Genomic DNA, 24,028 nt, shown 5'->3' with positions numbered 1-24,028 from the left:
GTAGATTTAGCTAACAAGGTCCTTATATTTGTATAAAATAACATTTGTTTATAGTGGAAAGTTGTTTTAAGAAATTTGCATAAGTGGGGGCCCACTGACTGACCTAAGAGGGGGCCCGCTCCAGTCACGCGTCAGTAATTTTCTATATAAGCAACTAAATTTTTTCCCAAAAAGGGGGGGGCCCGGGCCCCCTGCCCCCCCCCCCCCCTAAATCCGCCTCTGGAGAATTTTGGTTCATTTCCCAATCAATCTATCATGAAGAGAAGATAAATAATACGAATATCAATCATAGTCTTTTTCAAAAATGATTAACGGTTCTTTATATTGGTATGTATAAATCATTTTAAAGGTTTCAAATTTATGAAATTATATTCGTCCATCAATGTTTTTGATACATCAATAACAAAACTGAAATATATTGAATTGATACATTTTGTAACTATTTAAATTTATATCAGAAACATAAACTTAATTATAAAATAATGAACCTGTTACAGGGAGACAATACTTGCATAACTTTTTCGAATTGGCACATAATACAACGGAATGTCACTTTTGCATACAAATGGCACATCAGTATAATTAATTAACTGTGCAACTGCGCTCCACCTTCAATGATGATTCTAAATTATAAATATAACCAAAAGTTGTTAATCTATAGATAGCAAAGACTAATGAAATCTAACCCACTGTTAAAATATTTCTTTGCATTTTTTTAAAACTTCCTCAGTAAAATGCTTGAGCCACTTGACTTTCATAGCTCATAATTAACGTTTTTACACAATATTTAAATAAAGTAGCTAAAGATTATTCGCTTCTCAAAGTGTAAGACGCAATAAAAATCGTATGCTTGCACCATCTTACCCAAAAACAGATTTAATTAAGTTCTGAACATTTCGACATTTCTTCGTTAAAACCAGTCTTAAACAAATCACAAGTATGTGTTAAGATCCGACTAACTACCCATATCCCGATATCGTCAGGTTAATTTGCTAGTATCTTATCACCTATTCTCCTACGTTAATTCTAGAAGGAACCCCATTTCTAACTCTTTAAATATTTAATTTCCTTTGGGTCAGTGGGCATGACTCCTTCCCGTACACACTCTCTGTTTAAATTGGGATCGTTTTTTAATATAATACGGCGTTTATCGACATCTAACGAGTTAATTTTTCTCGACGTTTCGTATCCGTAACCAAATCGTATTTTGATTTTGACGAAAGTTACTTACCAAAGGGAGACAACTGGAAACGATAATATGGAAGTCTCCATTTCGGCAGAAGGGGTGTTGTAGTTACACATTTACGATGTGGACTACATTTGTTTTAATTTAAATAATGCATATGATTTAAAATTATGCAACAGCAATAACCATCAATAGCAGACAGAGAAAGGATCCCATGAGTTTCAAATTAATCAACAGAGTGGGGAATCCAGAGCAACCATTCAATCTGACACCCCTTGACGTCAATAAAACTATACGCATGCGCACAATAACATAAACAAACCCTAGACTTTTGATTTGGAGCAAGAACGTATATTAAATGTTAATTAAACCACCTTGATGGTTCTCCATTTCTTTATGAGAGTACAATATCAAATATCAGTTTCATAACGGTGACAAATAAGAAAAACTCCACTTCAGTTCTTATATGACAGAAATAGATTTATTGGAATTCAGACTCGGAACTCTCACATTTTATCAAAACTGGGGAATTCCCTCAGACCCGTTTCTAAATTTATAAAAACACTAAATATAAATACTGCTTAATTCTGATTTTCTGTGTTGTTAAAAACACGCATACCGTATAAGTCCAGGGAAATATCAAACATGAAGATTATAGGACAGTTGTTTAAATTCAATCCTTTTGTTTGTTTTTACCTTTTGAAGCAAGACACTCATAAGAATCTGAGATGTTCCTTTATGTTTAGAATAAAACAGTTGACGCGAGGGCATGGCCCTGAGTCAATGGTATAAGTCTACAGATTGCTTGAAAGCAATCATATCCCAAAAAATAGTTCAACTTTAAATAAAACATATACAATGTGATGTAAAAGACGTTTTATTCATTTGGCCAATTTTAACTTTTTAGGAGTTACAGATTTCTTGGGTGATTGCACACTTTTTGCTTTTTTGCCAGTTGAAAGTCCAGACGGCTTTTCTATGCGTTTTCTTTTCAATGTTTTTGCTGGTTCACTTTTCACCTCATTTGTTTTCTTTTGTCTTGTATTGCGAGGTGTAACATTTGTTTTCTTCTGTCCAGATTTTGGAGGTGTTTCATTTGTTTTCTTTTGTCCTGATTTTGGAGGTGTTTCATTCGTTTTCTTTTGTCCTGATTTTGGAGGAGTTTCATTTGCTTTCCTCTTTCTTGTACTTCGAGGTGTTTCATTTGTTTTCTTTTGTCTTTTATTTGGAGGTGTATTTACACCATCTGGAGTTTCTGTTTCTTTGACTGTGACAACTGCCTTCTGTTTCACTTGGCCTTCCTTATTACTGGTTTCTGTTTCCTTTTTAGGTTTAGGTACTATAGGTTTCTTTGCTTCAGCCACAGCTAATTCCTAGAAAAGAACAAAAAGAAATTTTTTATCTTTAAAATAAAATGCTACATTGATGAAACCAAGAATGCGTTCATAGTACAATGATGCCCCATTCGCACTATTATTTTCTATGTTCACAGAACATGAAATTGGGGACAAAACTCAAATTCGGCATTAAATTATAAGATAATATCATAAGAAACATTTGTACTAAGTTTCAAATTAATAGGACTTTAACCTGAAACTCGACACTATCATTTTCTATGTTCAGTGGACCGTGAAATTGGGGTCAAAAATCTAATTTGGCATTTGAATAAGAAAGATTATATCATAAGCAGTGATCGGGAAGGTCGTGCGCCCTGCGCCTATAGCGCATATCGACCAGAAATGGCGCAATGAGTGACTTATGTAAGCGCCCACGTGGCACACGATATTTTTCACTTCGTTTCAATACGTTTAGATATCGTCAAATGGATTTCCGATCGTGTTCCGTGCCGCCACGTGTTTACACAACTGTGTAATGTTCCTCCAATGATAGGAGCACCTATATATTTTTGGGACATCTCGGGTGTTTTTCTATGGAAATAATAGAACCATGGGGTGTAACTGATTACCCAAAAAACATAATTAACCATCATTCATGATATGATTTTTTACAACCTTAAATTTGTAAAATTTGGCTAGTACAGACGAGATTTGTCTCTAATTATTATCTTTAAACTTAGTTCAGCTTGCTACTGTTTCGATTGAAAAACCCCAAAGCCTTTTTATGAATATAGTTTTTGTCTGCATAAAAGGAGACTAACTGTCCTTGTCACTTTTTGGTCTTTGGCTTGTTTTGACATTTTGTAAACATGCCTTCAGCGAATTGTTGTTTTGTTTTATCAATTAATGATACTCTCTACTGTTATTGTTGTCATCGTGATGAAGTAATAATAATACAAGAAGTGCAGAGGAAATGCCAAATACCTCCTCTAATACGGAACGTCGGGAATAAGTATGGTATCGACGAAGACCCAAATTTAATGTAAAAAAAAAACCATGCACATGAACAAGACAACAGTAGCAGTAGAAACATTGTAAATGAAGGATATCTTAAATATTATCTGGTTTGGAAGAAATTATTTTACATTCTTTGTTGAATTGAAATAAAAAAATCACAGGCACAATATTTATAATATTATTTAAAATCATAATGGTAAGTACTACCATCTCTTTGCTGAGATATACACTTTTTACTTTGTTCACTGTAGTCAATTCAAATGGCCCATTCATATGACAACATGGCCCATTATTTTTTTTAAATGGCCCCTTGAATTTAATTTTGAGGGGCCCTGGGCCCATAGAGAAAAAATCCTTCCAGATCACTGCATAAGCAACATGTGTACTAAGTTTCAAGTTGATTGGACTTCAGCTTCATCAAAAACTACCTTGACCAAAAACTTTAACCTGAAGTGGGACAGATGGACAGACACATGGACGAATGGAGGCACCGACCAGAAAACATAATGCCCCTCTACTATCGTAGGTGGGGCATAAAAAAAAGCCAAAACTTATAAGCTCACAACTTTCTTTCATTTCAAAATTATTTATGATTTTATCATATGAAATTGAGTTCAAGGAAAAGAATGCAAACAAAACTTAAGGCATTTTGTCGATACATTATTAATTATATATTTATATACTAACATTTTCCAAAGGGAAGGAAACGTTACAATGAACATACAAATTCTTATTTTGGCCTCCATGTACTACAAATACAATCAAAAAGTTAAACAAATTTCAGTTGGTGTTTCTTTCTTGGTACAGTATGAAAGATTGATTTTAACCTTTTTTTGGTATACTTACAACATTTTTTATCTTCAACTCCACTCCAATTTCAGCCAAAGCAGCTATTCTTTTCTCATGACCTTTCAAAAATCTTTTTGCTGTAGACCTTACTTTTTTGTCAAGATTTTTGAAGTTATGACGTCTTATGGCTATCGAATGAGATTTAGGTTTAGAAAATTGTCTTTGTGAACCTTTAAACAATGCAGGATGTTGTTCTTCTTGTGGTACATATTTACCTGAAACATTTAAACTTCAATTATTATTTATACACATAACAAATATTACCAGAAAAACAAAATATTGTCAAACAGTAAGTATATGTCCTACAGATACAAAAAAAAAACATTCATGTATCACTGAGAAGCTTATGGTCAAATGTGTCATCATTCTGTAGTGATACATAGACATGTAAAAGTTGTGACATACTTATTTGTTGGACAGACAGACAAATAAACAAGACTATAAAAAAGAATAGGTTTGTTTGCCCAAACGCTACCTACCTAGAAAAAAGCTGCCTACTCAAACTCTTTTATTGTCCTGATTTGAAGAAGTTTTTTTTTAATCAGATAGGCATGAAGGCTAATAAACACCTGATACTTTAATTTCTCTTTTTCAAAAAAAAAAGAAAATGCCTACCTACCTACCTACATTTTTTTGTACTGTCTCAACCTTTGGGTAGGGTTTGGGCAAACCAAAATATTTTTAATTGTGGCCCAAAGTGTATGCAATATACTGTAGATTCATTTATTTTTGTGGGTACCAATATCCGTGTATAAGGTAAAGTTGAATGTTCGTGGATATTTAGTTCATGGATATTTAATTCCATGGTTTTCTCACAGTCTGCATACAAATCTTAAACAAATTTGTCATTCATTGAACATTTAATTTCATGTTTCAATTGTATCCACAAAATCCATAATAAGTATCCAACAAATAATTCTGATTCCACAGTAGCCCAACACCGAGATTGTAGGACAATACATATCCATTACCAGTATTTTCAACAGATGGTAAGTATGTCATTTATAGTTCCTATTACCTCCGCTACTTCGATTTTTGGCTTGGAGAAAATTGATTATGTTGTATGATATTTAGAAAATAAATCTAACTTTAACTTTTATTGACTTTCATGTGCAACACCTTTTTTTATAGCTCATCTACTGTAACACTAGCCTTTCATTACTGACACTACTGACATTGAGTAAAATTCTGACCATGGCAGGTGCACTAGACTTAATTGACAAGGAAAGTCGGTTTTCCTACTCGAGATTGATGGTTTTCTCCAGACACTCCAGCTTCCTTCACCAATAAAAACTGACTGCCACGATTAAGCCTATTGTTGCTGAAATTACCAGCAATTAATCTTTTTTACAAGGGCAGTGAATGTAAAAGTTAAACTAGTAACAGAGTCTTTGAAAAATGCTTTGCTTTTCTACTTCTATTGGCATCAAATGAGGATAAATGACGGAAATCAAAACTCTGAATCCATACATAAACATGTATAAAAATTGTTTTAGGTATTTCAATGCATTAAAGATCTCACGTAAACTCAGGTAATGAACTTACATTTTAACAATCTTTCAAACATCAAATAGTTATTCATTGTTTCAGCAACTATCTTTGCAACATCATCACATTGGAACTCTATAAAAGCATAACCTTTGCCTTTGCCACTCTGAAAAATGTATAAAGGAAGTGTCAAACATCAATACCAAGAAAGTCAATGCTAGAATGAAGGAATGAATCAAATTATAAAAAGATAACAAAATAAATACACAAAGATAAACCTGATATATCTTTTATCAAAACGGCAAAAATTGAATTAACAAATGAATACTGGTATATGAACTTCAAAATTGATACTTGTAGTTTTTGTAGTTACATTTGTATAAGAAGATGTGGTATGAGTGCCAATTAGTGTCTATGTATTAGTATTACATTTGTAATAAGTTATCCCATAAATAAACAAAATGGAAAAATCCAATAAAACCATCAAAAAACATAATTTTACATGTAAAAGCAAAAAGTTACTTTGAAGAGTGAATCTATAGTTTCCTGGTGAAATTTCAACTGTCAAGAACAGTTTTTCGAGAACGCCATATTTTCATGATATTTTTGAAGTAAGCATGACTGAAATTACATTAATGCAAAGTATAGAAAAATATATTATGAAAGCATAAAAATATAGTATGACAGTACACATAATTAACAGTGCCTATTTATGTTCATAGCCTGACAGGTTTTGGTCCAAAAGGGACCTTCATCAGAGGCAGAATGGTGGATTAATGTTTGCACCCTATTGTTGAGACCTCTTAGGTCAGTATACCTTTCCTATATTTCCTATAAAAATATAGTTTATAATTATGATCATGTAGATACAAAAACTTCCTGAAAAGAGTAGCATCGTACCTTCATAATTTTTTTTAATAATTTGCTTTCGTATATTATGAAAAATCAAGATCGATATTAAACATGCATTGTTTTTATATTTGTTGTCATTCCAGGCCAGCATCAAGATGACAAAAGACTTTTCTTAAATACTAGCTTTACCTGAAATTCTGTTGTGTTAAAAGTGTCAGTAATACAAACATCAAATCAACGAAAATGAGTTCTGAAGACAGGAGATATCTATATATTTGAAAGTAATTTGTACAAGGATTAGCAAACCTTTTTACTACGAGATAATCTTAATCTTTGTACTGTTCCAAACTGGCGAAAGAACTGTTTCATTTGAGGTTCGAAGAATCCATGTGGTATATTGCCAAGATACACAACTCCTGGTGATGTCCCATCTTTGTTCTGAAAAATAAATATTACATGTACAAATTTATCTGTAGCAGTAACACAAAAATCAGTGCCTTTGATCATGTTGATAGCCTAGGAAAATTAGAAAGAAACTAAATTGTAATTTAGGTGTAAAACAGAATGGTTTGATGCAAAGTAATTATTGAAAAATTATAGTTTAAAGAGCTTGATATAACATGTGTAAAGGGATTTTGGGGGCTGCCAAATAAGAGAATAGACAGATTTTTATTTTGCTTGCTTATAGTAATTATTTAATTGCTATGCGGCCATGCATTTTGACTTTCACTTTCAAATGGACGTCAAGTTACGAGAGAGTTTGTGGCCTCGAGACTCAAATATGCAAATATTTATATTTTTTCACCTCCTTCATAGGACATCGATGTTTAACATTTAGAAGCTAACCACGATTTTTCACCTCCTTTACAGGAGATCTGTATTAAGCATTTAGGTCCGACCACGATAACAATCGGAAGCTCTTGGACATTTAGATAACTTGCATCGTAAATGAACGAGGAGTTACAATATGGTCATTTGCACTATTTTCTCTTGGTCACGTGATAATCTTTGAAAATGAAAGTCAAAATGCAGAAATCTTTAATTTTGGGTCTCTGTGAAAACTATTAAAATATGGAAAAATAAAGGTTGGCAGGTAGGTGAAACTTACATAAATGAAGAGATAAATGAAAAATGAACAGATTGATGCCCGATTTATATAATTTCAAGGCCCTCAATCGGCACCAGAAGCGACGAAGCAACATATCTATTTTGGGTGGGCAAATATCCACTTTTTGATATGGGACGAGCTCCGACATCCCACGGCCCCAGTGTTCTCCCAAAGATTTTTCTAAGGCGCAAAATTCAAGGGTGCGTAACTCTTTTTTATAGTGAACTTTTGTGATCTGAATCAATCAGTCATAAATCATGACAATGCATGACATGCAATATGAGTTATAATGCTTTGTGTTGTGTGTTTAATAGTGCAAAGTATTAATGAATTACAAGAATATATATGAAATAAATTGATTTAAACACAAAAGTTATTTATTCAGTCCATTCAAGATGTCAAAATAAAAATATTCATCTCTGTACTCTCTACTCCTTCTAGGGATATATTGTTTCAAGATGATATTATTTTGTTGGACAGTCTGTTCCTCAACTTTGTCTTTATCCTCTTTAGGGGTTGAACACCCCCTCTCACAATAACTTTTGCTTATACCCTCTTTATCATTTCTAAGCAATGAAAACTCAGTCAGCCACTTGTCACTGAAACTAGAAACATGGTGCTTGCTTTTATCACTGCTAAAACTTTAGCTCGGTTGGGATTAGGGGAAGCAATAATATCTGTTTATACTGACAGCTGAGTGTAGACGGATCGGAGGTGTATTTCCCTTTTCATTAGAAGTCATTGGTCTGAAAAAATACTTCTATTTTCATCATCTGCCTTTTGCTTAGAATTCACCCCTTTGTTATTGGCAGAGAGCATGTTCATTCAGAATTAATAAAATCAAACATGGTTAAGATATTTGGTATGCAACTTTTTAAAACAAAAATATTTTAATGAACAGCTGACCATTTTTCGTAGTTAGACATTTATTTACGCTTCCGTGTGTATTATTGTTAAAACCTATCTTCGTTAAAGTTAAGACCATTCAAAGTATTTACTGGTGACATTATACAGAAGCTGCGGCGATTCCGTACCCTTGTTGATTGTCACATACTTCCAGCACGGATTCACGTTCAAAGATCATTTTATTTCCAAAAATATGAGTTTGAGACGAATTTACCTTGCAAGCAACATTTTTCACTTTCAATTAAAATAAATCACTACTTGTTATCGTTAATCAAAGTTTATTTTAATTTTTTCAAATACAAATACTCTCATTCATAATTTTCATCGTAAATATCTTTAGCAATGTGTATTCAAATTGATCACGTGTATTGAACACGTTCATTGGTCGTGTTTAAATAGATTCTTCTTCTCAACCAATGAAAAAATTCGTTATTTAACAGTCAAGTAATCACACACACAATGTGTAAATACAATGTATTTGCAATCTATTTCTTCAATTTCTGCACTAAAGTTTTTAAATTTTAAAATTTTCTTCTAAAAATATCTATCTTCTTGATGATCATTTACGCTATTACATGATAACAGAGTCCGATAAGGCTGAGATTAGCGTGGCTCAGGTAAAACTAATTATCAGATATTGCGTAACACTGAGCGACCTCTCACCGATGATCAGCAACTTGACAATTTTAACCAACATTTATTGTGAAAATGTGAAAATATAAACGCTGCAGGATCAAGTATCAAGGGACAGCGGCAAATTAAGACACTGCGGTATTCACGAAAATATTATAAAGGCGCTGAGGCACCGCAGCGTCAAATCGGCCTGGGGAGAACACTGGGCCCCAGCTTGTCTGGCAAAACAGCCGTTGGACGTCAGAGTAATCTCGGACTATTTTATGTGTTGATAAAAATTATCTTAATTATGTTTTGGTTAGTGTATTGATATCCATATTTCTTTTTCGTTGTTTCAAAAGGAATTGGGATTCTGACAATGTTGTGTTTTACATGTTTTATGTGTTGAATAATTCCTAATCATGTTTTGGAAAGTGTATTGCTATAAATATTTTGTTTCTGAGATTCTGACAACATTTTTCGTGAGTGTTCTACATCTACATCATACGACGATCCATCAGCACATTGATGACTATACGTCGGCGCATCACAAACAGACACTTAATAAAATATAATAACTAATTTTGTGCAATAATTCAAAAATAATTTTGTGCAAAAACAAAACAAAAATTAACGCATTTACATTATTTACAAACAGGTTAGATATCTAAATATACTGACTCTGGATCAGTATTTTAAACTGATCCAGGGGGTTAACGCTGATGATGTTTTGTGGGAGTGAGTTCCACAGTACAACAGTGAATGGAAAAAAGCTGTACTTGAAATAGTCTGTTCTTGTGCTAAATGTCTGGTATTGTAATGGATTAGTGAATCTGGTGTTTTTGACTGGCTGTGGTACAAGGTAAAGGTTTGGGTCTACTGCAATGAGATGGTGAGAGATTTTGTAAAGCATAGTGACTCGATTGATGTTTCTGCGAGTTTCAAGTGACTTCCATTGAAGATGGTCAATCATGGAAGTAACACTACTGGTGTTGTGGTATCTGTTGGTGACATAGCGTGCTGCCCTTCTTTGTACTTTTTCAATGTTGTTTTTTTGTTTTTGGGTGTGAGGTGACCAAACTGAAGAGCAGTATTCTAAATTAGAACGTACCATGGATTTGTATGCCAAACTTTTAGTTTCTTCCTGGTTTATTTTCAAGTTTCTTTTTAGAAAGCCTAAGATCTTATTTGCTTTTGAAGTAATATTATTTATGTGTGTATCCCAAGACATGTTGTGAGAAAGGGTGATACCAAGATATTTTGCAGTGCTGACGGATTCTAATACATTTCTTTTAATACATAATCATGTTTGAATGGTGACTGTGATCTTGTTACAGTGAGGGAGTTGCATTTTTCAGGATGGAATTGCATACCCCAAGTTTTTTCCCAATTGGCTAGGCAGTTTAGATCATTTTGTAGTATGGTACAATCTTGTTGGTTTGTTATGTTTCTGTATAAGATACAATCATCTGCAAACAAGCGTGTTTTTGATGTTACTGCTGCAGGTAGGTCATTAATGAAGATGAGAAAAAGTAGTGGACCCAAAACCGAGCCTTGGGGCACCCCACTTACCACAGGCATTTGACTAGATACCTCTCCGTCAAGGGCAACCTGTTGCGTTCTGTTACTAAGGAAGGCTGATACCCAATTCCAGGTACATTTGTGTATTTCCCCTTATGCCATAATTATCCATCTTCCTTAATAACTTTTTGTGAGGTACCTTGTCAAATGCCTTGGAGAAGTCTAAAATAATAAGATCAATTTGTACACCATTATGGAGGTTACTAAGTAGTTCATGACTTAAAGTAAGTAGCTGTGTTTCACAGCTGCGTTTTGATCTGAAGCCATGCTGATTGTCCACAAGGATGTTATGTGTGTCCAGATGTTTTAGTATGTTACTTACAACAATGTGTTCGAGCATTTTGCAGCAAATGCATGTTAGAGAGACAGGTCTGTAATTACTGGCTAGGTATTTTTCGCCTTTTTTAAAAATAGGGATCACATTTGCCTGTCTCCAGTCTGTTGGTACATCTCCTTTCAAAAAAGATGTGTTAAAGATGAAAGCGAGATGTGGTGCAAATTCTGGTGCAAATTGTTTAAGAATTCGTGCTGGTATTTCGTCTGGACCTGTAGCTTTAGATGGATCAAGATTTTTCAAAAGTTTTTCTATGCCATTTGGTGTTACATGTATTTCTGCCATAGATGGATAGTTGTCGGAAAGAGTTGGTATTTGTTCTTTATCATTTTCAGGTGTAAAAACAGAGTGGTATTGTTTATTGAGTATTTCAGCTTTTTGTTTTGTGTCGTCTATCAGCATACCTTCAGATCTTAATGGTGCAACTCCTGAACTGTCTTTTTTGGTGGACCTAATATAATTCCAAAATTTTTTCTGTTTTTGCGAGGTTTGTAAGCTCTCGTCGTAACAAATAATGTTTTCCAGATATGTCCAGTAAGCTTTTCTAGTCTCTTTCTGAAGCAGCTTTTTTGTTTCCCTGTACTGTTTATTTATTTTACTATGCGAGTCTGTTTTCATTTTTTTGAACAATTTGTTCCTTTTTCTAATCAGTGACTTTATTTCTTTATTAATCCATGGTAGTTTTTGTTTGGTGTTATTAATCATTTTAGTAGGGATTGACTCTTCCATGGTTTTTAATACCTTTGTTTTGAAATTATCCCAAAGTTCGTCCATTGTGAGATTTTCTAGGTTTGTAATATTGTTCAGATGTATGTCATTTAGCTTTTCTTTAATTTGTTCAGTATTTGCTTTATTGTATAGGAAAACTTTTCTAGGTGGTTTTTTTGCTCTTCTAGGTTTTAAGTTGGATTCAATATAAACAATTTCATGATCGGAAATTCCGGGAATTACTTCAGTTTTATTTACTAGAGAGCTGTTATTAGTAAAAAAGAGATCAAGTGTGGACTGTGATGTTTCTGTGTAATGTGTTGGTTTTGTTACGACTTGTTCCAAATAGTTGTCTTGGCATAAATCTATAAGTTGTTGACATTGTTTTGAATTGTATGCCTTCTGTTTAATAGAGTAGTTGTTCCAATCAATTCCGCCAAGATTGAAATCACCACCTAGCCAAAGGTGACAATTTTCACTACGTTTTATTCTGGAGATAGATTTTCCTAAGTGTGATAAATATTCCTCCTCAGTTTTATTTGGAGGTTTGTAAAAACTACCTATGTATAAATCCGGTGACCCTGTAATCTGAACCTTAACCCACAGTTGTTCACTAATGTCATCAGATTTTAGGGTATCAGGTCCGTTCGCGCCCAATATACTTTCGCACCCTACACGTTCGCACCTCGCACGTTCACACCCAAGGTCCGTTCGCACTCTACACGTTCGCACCCAATTTTAATTCAAATTCCAGTGGAATAATTGGAAAATCATCATTGTTTTTTTTTAATTGCTTTCGTGTAAATTCTGAATGTATTTATAGCTTGGTATGAGTAAAAGATTGAAGATAAGTGAAAAACACAAAATATAATTGGTTTTAACAGCTGTGTCCCTTTGATCTGAAACAATGAAACAATAAAATATAGCAATACAATATTATAACCAAAATATGATAAAATTTAATCAACACACACACAAAAAAACGTAGTCAGAATCTCACTTCATTTTGAAACAAGTCAATGAAACAAAGTTATAGCAATACACTAACCAAAACATGATAAAGAGTTATTCAACACAAAATAAAACGTTGACAGAATCCCACTTTATTTAGAAAGGAATATTATTATTTTAACAATACACTATCCAATACATGATTAAGATTTATTCAACACAAAAAAAATGCTGTATCACTTTATTTTCAGACAATGAAAACAATAATACTTGATTACAAAGTTAAAATTGGGCGCGAACATGTAGGGTGCGAACGGACTTTGGGTGCGAACATGTAGGGTGCGAAAGTGAAAGGGGGCGAACATGAGTGGGTGCGAACGTGAATGGGCGCGAACGGACCCGGATTCAGATTTTAGATCTGGTGGCTCTGAGCTAAGATATTTATCAGATATGAGTATAAGTATGAGTATGTGTGTTGAACACATCTTATATCAGTTGCGATCCAGGGCATTTATTTCTATATCCAATCATGGAATATTTCATTTAAAAAACAGCACTAATATGTTTATAATAAGTGCTTTATAATAAATTTGATGGCAGTATGGCCGAAATTGCGAAAGTCGGAAACGAGATCTGAACTCAGCTTATATAAAGAAAGAAGTATATGAGTAACAATTTTCACAACTAACATTTTTCTTTATCGTCTTTAGCTTCGTCTCAAACGATTTTTGTTTATGTTCGTCTAAAGCAACAGTCTCGGGTAGTGAAGTTTCTTTACTTTTTTTAGTCACACGTTTCTGTCTGGGGGATGCCATCTTTGCTGTTCGTACAAAAACTAATTCCCAGGCTTTCTTTGTCAGCTTACGAAAAGGTCCGAAACAACCGAATGAATCCGAAAGTAGGTTCTTTTCGTAGAGATTGACGAAAATATAAAATTCCGAAGAATCACCTGGCAACCATAAACAAGATGGCGAAGATCGTAATTGCAGGTAATGTTAATAAATAAATACTCATTTTATTAATTATATAGATATAATAATAGGTCGAAAAACAATTGAAAATATGGATATTCAGTAGCGAAGAGATGTGGACTACATTTTGTAGTCATGAATTACACTAAAACAAAACAACACTAACCCGAAAGTCCAGGAACCACTTCAAGGCACTTGAGAAAAAGTTGAGTAAAAGAAGTTGATGTATTCTCTGAGGACAGTAGAAATTACCAATACATAAATATAATATGATTACACTACTAGGGTCTCTACATTGTGAATAACCCATGGAGAACCAAAATCTTAGTCTGACAGAGAAATTACTTTGTCTGCAATGCCGCAAACTGAATAGACCACCTTTGAATACACCTTATCACTATTTGTCTGCCATTACTGAAAATCACACAGGTTCCCCTAAAATTTTGACATCATAAAACAAAATATCTGACGCCACAATGGAAAAGTGATTGTTGTATGCGTTAAAAGTTCAAGTGGTTAGCCGGGATTAGCAATAAGGTGTATTGGTGCACTGTGCCATACTTTTCTTTGTCACACTTATAATGCTATTTCATGATATCACAGTTAAAGAACTGATTATTTGGTGGCGTCATTCATGCAGATTGATATTTACATACATGTACATACAACAATCACTTTTCCATTGTGGCGTCAGATAATTTGTTTTATGACATCAAAATTTTACGGGAACCTGTGTGATATCCAGTTATGGTGGACAAATAGTGATAAAGTGTATACATGATGTACTAATACGAAAATTTGCATGTTTAAGTTTATCTCACAAATTCAAAACAAATGCTGTTTCTTGCTGAAAAAGATATTTATGCTTCCAACAGAATTTGAACAAAGAAAACATGGTAAAAAAAAATAGTTAGACAGTACAAATAGTAGCAATGTTATATTTAGTTTATTGCAGATTTTTTTTGTAGGAAAATCTGAGTGTCCTTATTATGCAAGGGCAGAACTATTAGGAGATAAACTTGCTAGAAATCTTCCAAACTTTCAACTCCACAAGATTGTTCAACAGCCTGATGACTGGGAGGTAAATATTTATAATTTAAGTACATGTACAGCAATGTACATCATCACAGTACAGACAGTACAGTACACCAGACAGAGATTAAATTATTTTTCACAATATATTGATTTATTGCATCAACACATTCTACCTGAATTTTTTTATATTTAAATAACATAATCATAAACATGTACTATTGATATTGAAAGGTTCGTTTGAAAAAAATCTAAAAACCAGCATATTTCCCTGATATTGTAATCTATCTGGTACAAGTTACTATAGTATAAAAAAGCAGATCTGTTTAAATATGATTGCCAATTAAATGAGACAACTCTTCACAAGAGACAGAATGACACAGAAATTAAGAACTATAGGTCACTGTATGGCCTCAAACATAGAGCAAAACTCATACCACATAGCAGCTATAAAAGGCACTGAAATTACAAATGTAGAACAATTCAAACAAGAAAACTAACAGCCCAATTAATGTACAAAAAAATGAATAAAAACAAATATATGTAACACACCAACAATCAGCAACAACTGAGTTAAACAAAAGGAAGAAACAAAAATTTGTAAGTAAATGTCAAACATGTACTAAAACATTTTGGTGATTAAATTCAAATTATTCATTGACATATTCCACCAATCCAAGTAATGAACTTTGAACCCTACGTGTATATTCAAAGATTTTCAAACAATCTAGTCTTTAAATGAATCAGACATTTTAGAAGAATTTCACAACCTGCTGATCTAACAATCTTATTTTAAATTTTCTCTCATCCGGATTATAAGAAATGGTAGGTCTTCAAAATTTTCTGCTTGCTTGGCAATTTGAAATCTCAAGCCAAGATAACTTTTGGTTAGAATGATAGCAAATTACAGAGTTAGTTCCCCTTAATTGTTAATTTTTATAGTGTGTGATAACATTGTGTGAGGGAATTCGACGTTTGATGTACCACTGTTCACTCCAGTGCAATTTATGACAATACCACTGCATCAATCAGAATTATTTTTTTTGCAGTGTTTTAAGAAATGATTTTGCTTTGTTGTCGCGTATTATTTGTGAAACATGCAATGTTTTAAAAAGGCGAATTTTCTTTACAAAGTCAATGATTATGTTGACTTTTGAAGGCCAAACTTTCTACAGCCTTAAATACGCTAATGAAAGATCCAAAAACTATACCAATACATAACGACATGATTATGAAATTATAACAAATCTATTGGTTAACAAATTTTTACTCGTTATTGCAAAATAGTGAACTTAATATATCTGACATTTTCTCCCTACCCAGTTTACCCCTATACATTTTTATGATGTGGACTGGTCATTGTTATTGAATCGTAGGCAATTTGATTGGATTAAGTTGTTATTATAGTTTACCTTCAAACTTGTTTATGCTTTTCATACATGACTATTGATTAATTAGAACGTGCATGAATGTGACCGGTAACTAAAATGACCTTCAAACTGGACACTGGACGAGTCAATATTATGTTTTATCAATGAAAGTTAAGGTATGAAAGGTAAGAATTGCCACTTATTCGATTTTCACAAAATTTTCGGAATATACAGTTGGAAAGGTTATTTTTTAAAAGCCTATTGTGAGGAGTAAAGAGAAAGTTTACAAATAATACGTTTTGTTCCATTAAACAAGTCATTTTCGTAAGAGAAATACCGAAATATATTTTACGCACGACTACGGCAGGTAAAATTATTATTTATCATAATAAAAAAAAGCATTTTTCAGTCTCATTGGAATATGTTGATTACAATTAATCCCAAACTTAAGAAGTAAGTAACTAAAGTTAAAATATGTCCGATCTGCCTATTTCTGCACATCAAAAGTCAATACGATCGTTTTAAAGTCAATTTCGTCTACCTCACAAAATCTTGTTAGGCACTATAATGCATTTCTATCAAAATATATCTTGAAGTACCAGAGCAGGAAAATGAAACGCATTCCTATTGACTCTGCACCACTTTAAATTTTGAACTTTTTATAAAAATTAATGTACAAATGTATGCTTGAGCTGGATTTTGTATGTCATTTTGTGTGTCTATTATACAGACATTGTATAAGACCCTCATGTGTTGTTAAACACCCCTAGAAGTAAGTAAGATTGCACTCAAACTTGTGCAAATGTGAAATACAAAAATGTATAATTTTTTTTAGAAGAACATCTGCACTGGGAGCCACAAGTCTAATGCCAAGACTAGAAAGTTTTTATTCTGACCAGAATATATTTGACAAAAAATAAATTTCGTATTTTACATGGGAAAAGTAGTTGGATTTTTTATTTTTTATTTTTGATTATGACAAACTGATTGTAATATTGTCAACACTATTCACTCCAGATGACTTCAGATATCAGAATAGATTTAAATAGCTGTATACATGTATGGAAGGTCATTAACACTATTGATTTTCTGTATTATATTTAATTATTGTTTTTAGAAATGGTTGAAAAATACATGCAATGAAAGAGGATGGCAACATATGAAGTCACCAATAGTATGGAGGGAATTGGTTGATCGAGGTGGCAAAGGTGTTTTGATTGGTGGAGCCAATGAATTTCAGGAATATGCATTCGGTTACTATGGTATCCAATCAGATCAAGTTAGTAATGATATGAATTTGATTTCGAAAGAAAATAAACAATATAAAATTGATATTGTGAAAGAGGAAGCAGAATTTAAAGCCAGAAGCAGTCCCATACATGTGTGTATCACATGTGCAACAAGTCCAGTATGTTATGCAATTATAAATTCAATTGGTCAAGGAGATGTATTTGGCAAACAAACAGAAATAGCTCTTCATTTACTGGATACAAATGATAAACTGGAAGAGTTAGAAGGTTTAAAAATGGAAGCAGAGGATCTTGCACATGGTTTACTCAGAGAAGTTTCTGTAACTTCAGACACTAAGGAGGCTTTTAAGAATTGCAGTGCAATTGTATTGTTAGACGACCTCATACAGAATCCAGAAGAAGACAAGTCAGCATGGATCAAAAGGAATTCTTCACATTTTAGTGCTTATGCCAAAGTTATAAATGATGCAGCTTTAAAAAATGTTAAAGTTCTTCTCACAGGAAATGGACCGGTCAATATGAACACTTACATGATGATTCAAAATGCTCCAAATATTCCAAGACAAAATTTTGTTGGCCTGTCTAGAAGAATTGAAAACAATGCAAAAGCTGTTGTTGCAGAAAGGTTAAAGGTCAACACAAGTGGTGTTGTTGACTTGATAGTTTGGGGGAATGTGAATGGGGAACATTATGTAGATCTAGCAAGAAGTCGTGTCCATGGATATGATGGCGCTATCTGGGGACCACCAAGCTTTTCACTCCCTGCTCCTGAAATGGTATGGGACAAACCTTGGATGGATAAAGACTACATTGAGCTGGTCAAAACAAGACATGAAAAAATGACAGAAAATCTTAAACATACACCATCTATGTCAGCTGGTGGTGCAATCACTAGCATGCTGGAACATTGGTGGAATGGGTCTCCTGCTGGACAAATGTTCTCACTGGCTGTTTGTTCTGAAGGTTTGTATTAAAACTCCTGCATATGATTAATCCAAAGATAAAGAGATATATATTATGATTGTCAATGAGACAACTATCCATCACCAAATTACTACATTTTACATACATGAACAGAATTTTACTGGAATTAGCAAATTTGATGAAGAAATGCAATTTATTTGTGGAAATAAGGAATTTGTTTGATTGTATTCTGTTTTTCTTAGTTATTGTTATATTTTTTTACATTGATTGAATCAAAATTTAATATAAACTTTGGTATATAAGGGGAAGTAAATCATGAAATATAAATGAATGCACTGCATATAATGTATATATTTTCTGGTTTACTAAGAAGCAAGAGAAAGGGACAGTGTACAAAGTACAAGAATATGATTAAATATAAAATTAATGCAAAATGTTGGAAAAGTTATTAAGAAAGTGTAGACATTTAAGAAAAATGTATGTAATTGTATTGAATATTAACAATTTTATGTATGCATTTAGGTTGGTATAATATTCCTGATGGCATTGTATTCTCGTTCCCTGTCACAATGGTTTCTAAAGGATATTGGAATGTTGTGCAAGATATTGAGCTGTCTGAAGAAATGAAGACCGCAATAAGTGCTACACTGCAGGTAAAGAAATTTGAAAATGATCTCCCCTGTTTTATAGGATATTCAGTCTGATTCAATTCTTTACTTTTTTAATTTGAGTTTTGCCACCTTAGCTATTCAAAAATGAAAGACATCACCAGGAGAGTAATTATTTTACATCTGATTTATAAATAAAAAAACAACAATTTATAGAAAAGATTATTATACATCTAAAACAGTGTTTTATGTTTAACATGTTCAAATATATGTATGAATTTAAAACAAGGATAAAAAAGGCATTTTGAGAGTATTGCATGGCAATACATAGACCCCATAACGGTTCAAAATTAATTGTATTGGAACAAAATGCTACCTTTATCTATAACTTGTCAAAGTTGTCATGGTGTAAACTATATAACAAATATCAAATCAATATCTTCAAGCATGACATAAAAAAGTGTGAAAAACTGATTATTCAATTTTAAGTGTATTTTCTACGTCCAATGACCATATCTGCACAAAATCAACAGACCGAAACAAAACAAACTTAGTCTGTAACAAGCACGATGAAAAAAGTGTGGAAAACTGATTATTTGAGTTAATTTTTCACAAACAGACGGATTGCAAACCTTAGGTCCCCTTTGACTTCTGGTAGAGGACTTAAAATACAAATAAAACACATCTCAAGGTCATCATGCAATCATGAACATTACAGAGATGTCAATATATGTATATATATACAATGTACATGTCTCTTAGGTGGATAGTTTTCTCATTGGCAATCATACCACATATTCTTGTTTTTATATAATTATGTTGTATATCAGATGTCAAGCAATAAATTGGTCTAAGTCTAGACAAGTTGTGAAACATGTATATTTGATAATCTTAGTAGATAAAGAGAATAAGCCTGTATGTGCACTTACTATCTACAATTTAACACTATTATGTATGAATTGATCTAATTATCTCCCCTGTTTTATAGGATATTCAATCTGAGAAGGATGTCTTATTTCCTCCTCCAACTCCCCCTCCTACAGAATCTAAAGTGACAATTATAGATCCTAAAGATGAAGAACAACAACAGGAAAAGTCAGAAAAGACAGAAAGTAGTGAGGGAGAAAAACAGGATGATTCTGAAGGTATTATTTATAGAATATTATATGGCATTTAATGTTTCAGCGAAAGTCGAAATTTATTTACCGTAGACTCACAAATCATGTCCACAAGTTATGCTAGATAATTTGAGAATTGGCATACTATATGACATGTAAAATTACATGTTTTAAATTAACATATTACCCCTATCTGGTGGAGGGGAATTGGTTACCATTACACTTACATATAACCCTGAAACTTTCAAATAGTGTTCCTTTAAAGCTTTAAATATTTTGTTTTTATTTTCTAAAGATAAAATCAAATATGGTGGTTGCATTTTATTTTAACTTTTGTAAAAATTATAATTAAGGTTATTTATATACAGTAACCAGTAAAAAGTTTTTTTAAATTTTATTGGTGGTCAGCTTTCTAGGGTCTTAAAAATTTGCATCCAATGCTTATAATTCTTGAACAGGTCTATGTTAAACCTTGTTAATGGCAGGTGTAAGTTATATTATCTACTCAAGCAATGAATTCCAAAATGGCAAAAATATGTTCATTTAAATTTAATTCCCCCTGTATCCTGAAATGGTCAGCTTTGAGGAGTAAATAAGACAAAAATACATGTATTATTCTGTTTGTTTACCATTTTCCATGTTAAGTGACAAATCAAATATAAATTATAGTAATTATGTTTCACAGGACCGACCAACGCTAAATCCAAGCGGTAGGTAAAAACAAGGTGTTGTATAAATGATCTGCATGTTTCATGATGTGTTTAACCAGAAGGTGTTCTTAACTTACTATAATTTCTTAATACACATACTTAAACAAGTTAATATTCAATAGTGGTTGTCTAGAAAATAAATGTTTATCTAAAAAAATAATAATTCAGTGTGAGAAATAAAGTTTATATAAAATGTAAACATGTATGTGGTGGAAAACCTATTTAAAGGATGGTTGAAAAAAATGAATTACAGAACTTTGTTAACATCAAGTTTTCAAACAAAGAATCTGTAATTTTGAATTTTGTAGTTGTTTGTTACCATTATTTAATGATAGATGTATAAAATATGTCTTTTGAAACTATAAAAAATTTTAATAGAGAGAATATTATAAGTTATCTACGTTCATATCCGTAGATATGGATATTTTAACACCCTGAAGTACCCAAGTACACCATGAGGCGTAGCCGCAGGGTGTACAGGATACTGAAGGGTGTTAAAATATCCATATCTATGGATATGAACGTAGATAACGAATTTATCCCCTGTCTTAGTCCGAATCGGGCGAGTTTTATGGAAATTCGGGTACAAAGTGTAACGTGAAAACAACGTTTTTTTCATTATCTAAAAAAGTTTTATTGAAATTTGAAATTTTACATAGTTTCTCCGGGGTGTAGGGTACTACCTTTGGTAGAACCCTACAGGTAGTCGAATATAAGACGTTTTTAATACGGAGACAGAGAAAATGAATTGAGTCAAATTTGGCGCTCAATGTTGTGAGAGTTACGTCATAGATGGTGTGACGTCAAAGTGGGTCATTTGCATAGCTAGGTCAGTAGTCCCATTCCTTGAAAATGTGGCAGTCAAGTGATGCATTTAATGAAATGGGTGTTAATGATCGGCATAATAGGACAAAATGAATTAAATATTTAATTACAAACATCATGGATAATCTACAGAATTCAATATTTCACAAGGAGCAATCATGGAACTAAGGGGAACTTACATGAAGTTCCCCTGGATAATGGTTAGCAACGTCCGGGGATATGGGTTAGCAACACCCAGGGGCTATTGGTTTTGTAACGACGTGCGTTAACCAATCAAAATCCTACATATTTACTAAGCCGGGGATAAAATGTTTTCTTCTGTTTTGGTATTCTTTAATTAAAATTTAGAACACCTGTAACTAGCTATATTGGAGTTAAAGATTTGCTATTACAAAATTTGGGAAATTATTTTTAATTATGTATATAACTTTGATTCTCATGCTCATGCTCTGGTTTAATTTGGCTTTATTGTTTTTTTTTGTATTTTTGTGGAAACCTGCTTTCACAGGTTTTAGTAAATCTATAAAGAAACCTAAAGGAAATTTGTACTTCGTAGAACATTTAAATTCAGGGTTCACCTTCTAATACCCAGAAAAATCAACGAAAATTTGTATTTAAGGAATAATGAGGAATCCACAGTATGGCCTTGAGCATCACCATGATCACTGAAGAGACATTTATTGTCACAAAGTGCATCTGGTACAATAAAATTAATACTATTTTTCTATTTCCAGGAGAGAAAACTGATCCAAAGCTAGACACTATTGAGGAAGAAAAGACTGGATCAACAACAGAATCAACCTAATGTATCATAATGAACAATCATACAAAGGATTCTACTGGTTGACTTTGTGCAATGTTATTGTATCAAGAAATGACTGAATTTTCTTATGTGCGTCAACATTGAAAACATTTACACTGTGATATTTATTTATTTCTCATTTCACAAAATATGTCTTATCTATTGAAATGTACAAACAATAAAATGTAGATCCATGATGACTTTTATGATTTTAGTGAATATATTCTCAACAACAAATATGTACCACCTCCATTTATTTCTTTGGTATACAATTTCTATTGCATATAACTTTAAAGTGATTGAAATGAATCAAAATTTTGACATGTTTCTTAAGTCTGATATATAGCTGTTTTCAAGATAATAGAGAGAAAACTTGCATTTTATCTCTACATTCTATTTTTAGCCATGTCATCCATGTTGGTTGACAGTCTAGGTCATTGGAGACGATTGTAGCAAACTTTGTTTAAATTTAGCCCAGTAGTTTATGAGGAACCATGGTAATGAGGTAAAGGCCAACCGACATATAAGTCACTTGTCAGGAGACTGTAAATCAGTTGTTGTTGTTTTTAGAGTCTTTCAAATTCTTTTACATATTTTTCCTAACATTTATAAGTAACTTTATATTCAGGGTTTTGTTCTTTGTTAAAGGCTGTACAGTAAACAAGAACCATGATTATGTGGTATAGGCAAACAAACATAATTCAGGAGACTGTAACTCAGTTGTTGTTGGTTGCTATCTTTCGTTTTTAGCATACATCATGCAACTTTTTATAAGTCTTTTAAATTGTTTTACATATTTTTCCTGCCATTTATAGGTAACTTGATATTTTGGGTTTTGCTCATTGTTAAAGGCTGTACACTTACAGATTGTGGTTTACATCCTTTTCCATTGGTATCTGGAGGATAGTTGTCTCATTGGCTAACATATCATTTCTCCTAATCTGTTTATATATGCCAAACTGCAGAACTGAAGCTGTATGTGTACAAAACAAGAAATTTCCAATCCTCCTTCCTTTTCAAATATTAAGCTTTGTACAAGAAGTTTATACCAACACTGCTGGATTGACAACCCTTGGTCTGAAATTCTACATGTTTGTTGGAGCGACAAAAGACAATTCACACAATCTCTACAGTGTTATACTTAATATTAGGGGAAAATGATGTGCTGTTCAAGGTCACATTCCTATTTCCTACTAATTTTTTTAAATATTCAGATGACATATGAGGAGATGAAATCTCAAATAAGAGTGCACCTGGTGGAATATCTCACTTGCTCTATGGTGAATTGCTTAGCTTGTACACCTTACAATCATTCCATATCCCAAATATAGTTGATATCTGAGAAACTACCTAATCTAAAATAAACATTGACCAATAAACCATGAAAATCAGGCTGACATGTACACCTTACAATTATAATTCTATATCCCAAATATAGTTGACCTATTACAAATACATGTAGTATCTAAGAAACAAAACCTAATTATGA

The 24,028-nt window shown here is 32.7% G+C and overlaps 2 protein-coding genes across 4 annotated transcripts; one reads left to right on the top strand and one right to left on the bottom strand.

Annotated features, from left to right (window-relative positions):
• Window positions 1-2,047: 2,047 nt before the first annotated feature.
• Window positions 2,048-13,775, bottom strand: LOC139511595 (MKI67 FHA domain-interacting nucleolar phosphoprotein-like). 3 transcript variants are annotated; one of them, XM_071298463.1, is made up of 6 exons: window positions 13,619-13,775; window positions 7,036-7,167; window positions 5,935-6,043; window positions 4,387-4,604; window positions 2,346-2,559; window positions 2,048-2,309 (listed from the first exon to the last, which is right to left on the bottom strand). In XM_071298463.1, the coding sequence occupies exons 1-6, from the start codon at window positions 13,742-13,744 to the stop codon at window positions 2,068-2,070; spliced, it is 1,041 nt and encodes a 346-aa protein (XP_071154564.1). In that variant the 5' UTR covers window positions 13,745-13,775; the 3' UTR covers window positions 2,048-2,067. The 3 variants fall into 3 exon arrangements, with proteins under 3 accessions (XP_071154564.1, XP_071154565.1, XP_071154563.1); XM_071298464.1 differs by having other exon boundaries at window positions 2,048-2,273; XM_071298462.1 differs by having other exon boundaries at window positions 2,048-2,559.
• A 14-nt stretch (window positions 13,776-13,789) lies between these two features.
• LOC139511594 (putative malate dehydrogenase 1B) lies at window positions 13,790-22,736 on the top strand. The gene is made up of 6 exons (XM_071298461.1): window positions 13,790-13,918; window positions 14,869-14,981; window positions 17,420-18,515; window positions 18,999-19,129; window positions 20,073-20,229; window positions 22,472-22,736. Exons 1-6 carry the CDS (start codon window positions 13,897-13,899, stop codon window positions 22,540-22,542), a joined length of 1,590 nt encoding a protein of 529 aa, XP_071154562.1. The 5' UTR covers window positions 13,790-13,896; the 3' UTR covers window positions 22,543-22,736.
• Window positions 22,737-24,028: the final 1,292 nt, after the last annotated feature.

This window comes from Mytilus edulis, chromosome 2 (genome assembly GCF_963676685.1).
Source record: "Mytilus edulis chromosome 2, xbMytEdul2.2, whole genome shotgun sequence".
NCBI classification, from domain to species: Eukaryota; Metazoa; Mollusca; class Bivalvia; order Mytilida; family Mytilidae; genus Mytilus; species Mytilus edulis.
This window is presented reverse-complemented; position numbering and strand designations above follow the sequence as displayed.

Excerpts from the sequence above, each read along its gene's own strand:
- LOC139511595 (XM_071298462.1), bottom strand. The coding sequence starts at position 13,744 with ATGGCATCCCCCAGACAGAAACGTGTGACTAAAAAAAGTAAAGAAACT. Across the intron at positions 7,168-13,618 it reads TAAAGACGATAAAGAAAAAT|AACAAAGATGGGACATCACC; the intron begins GTTAGTTGTGAA and ends TTTATTTTTCAG. Across the intron at positions 2,560-4,386 it reads AGTTGAAGATAAAAAATGTT|GAATTAGCTGTGGCTGAAGC; the intron begins GTAAGTATACCA and ends GTTCTTTTCTAG.
- LOC139511594 (XM_071298461.1), top strand. The coding sequence starts at position 13,897 with ATGGCGAAGATCGTAATTGCAG. Across the intron at positions 18,516-18,998 it reads ACTGGCTGTTTGTTCTGAAG|GTTGGTATAATATTCCTGAT; the intron begins GTTTGTATTAAA and ends GTATGCATTTAG. Across the intron at positions 19,130-20,072 it reads CAATAAGTGCTACACTGCAG|GATATTCAATCTGAGAAGGA; the intron begins GTAAAGAAATTT and ends CCTGTTTTATAG.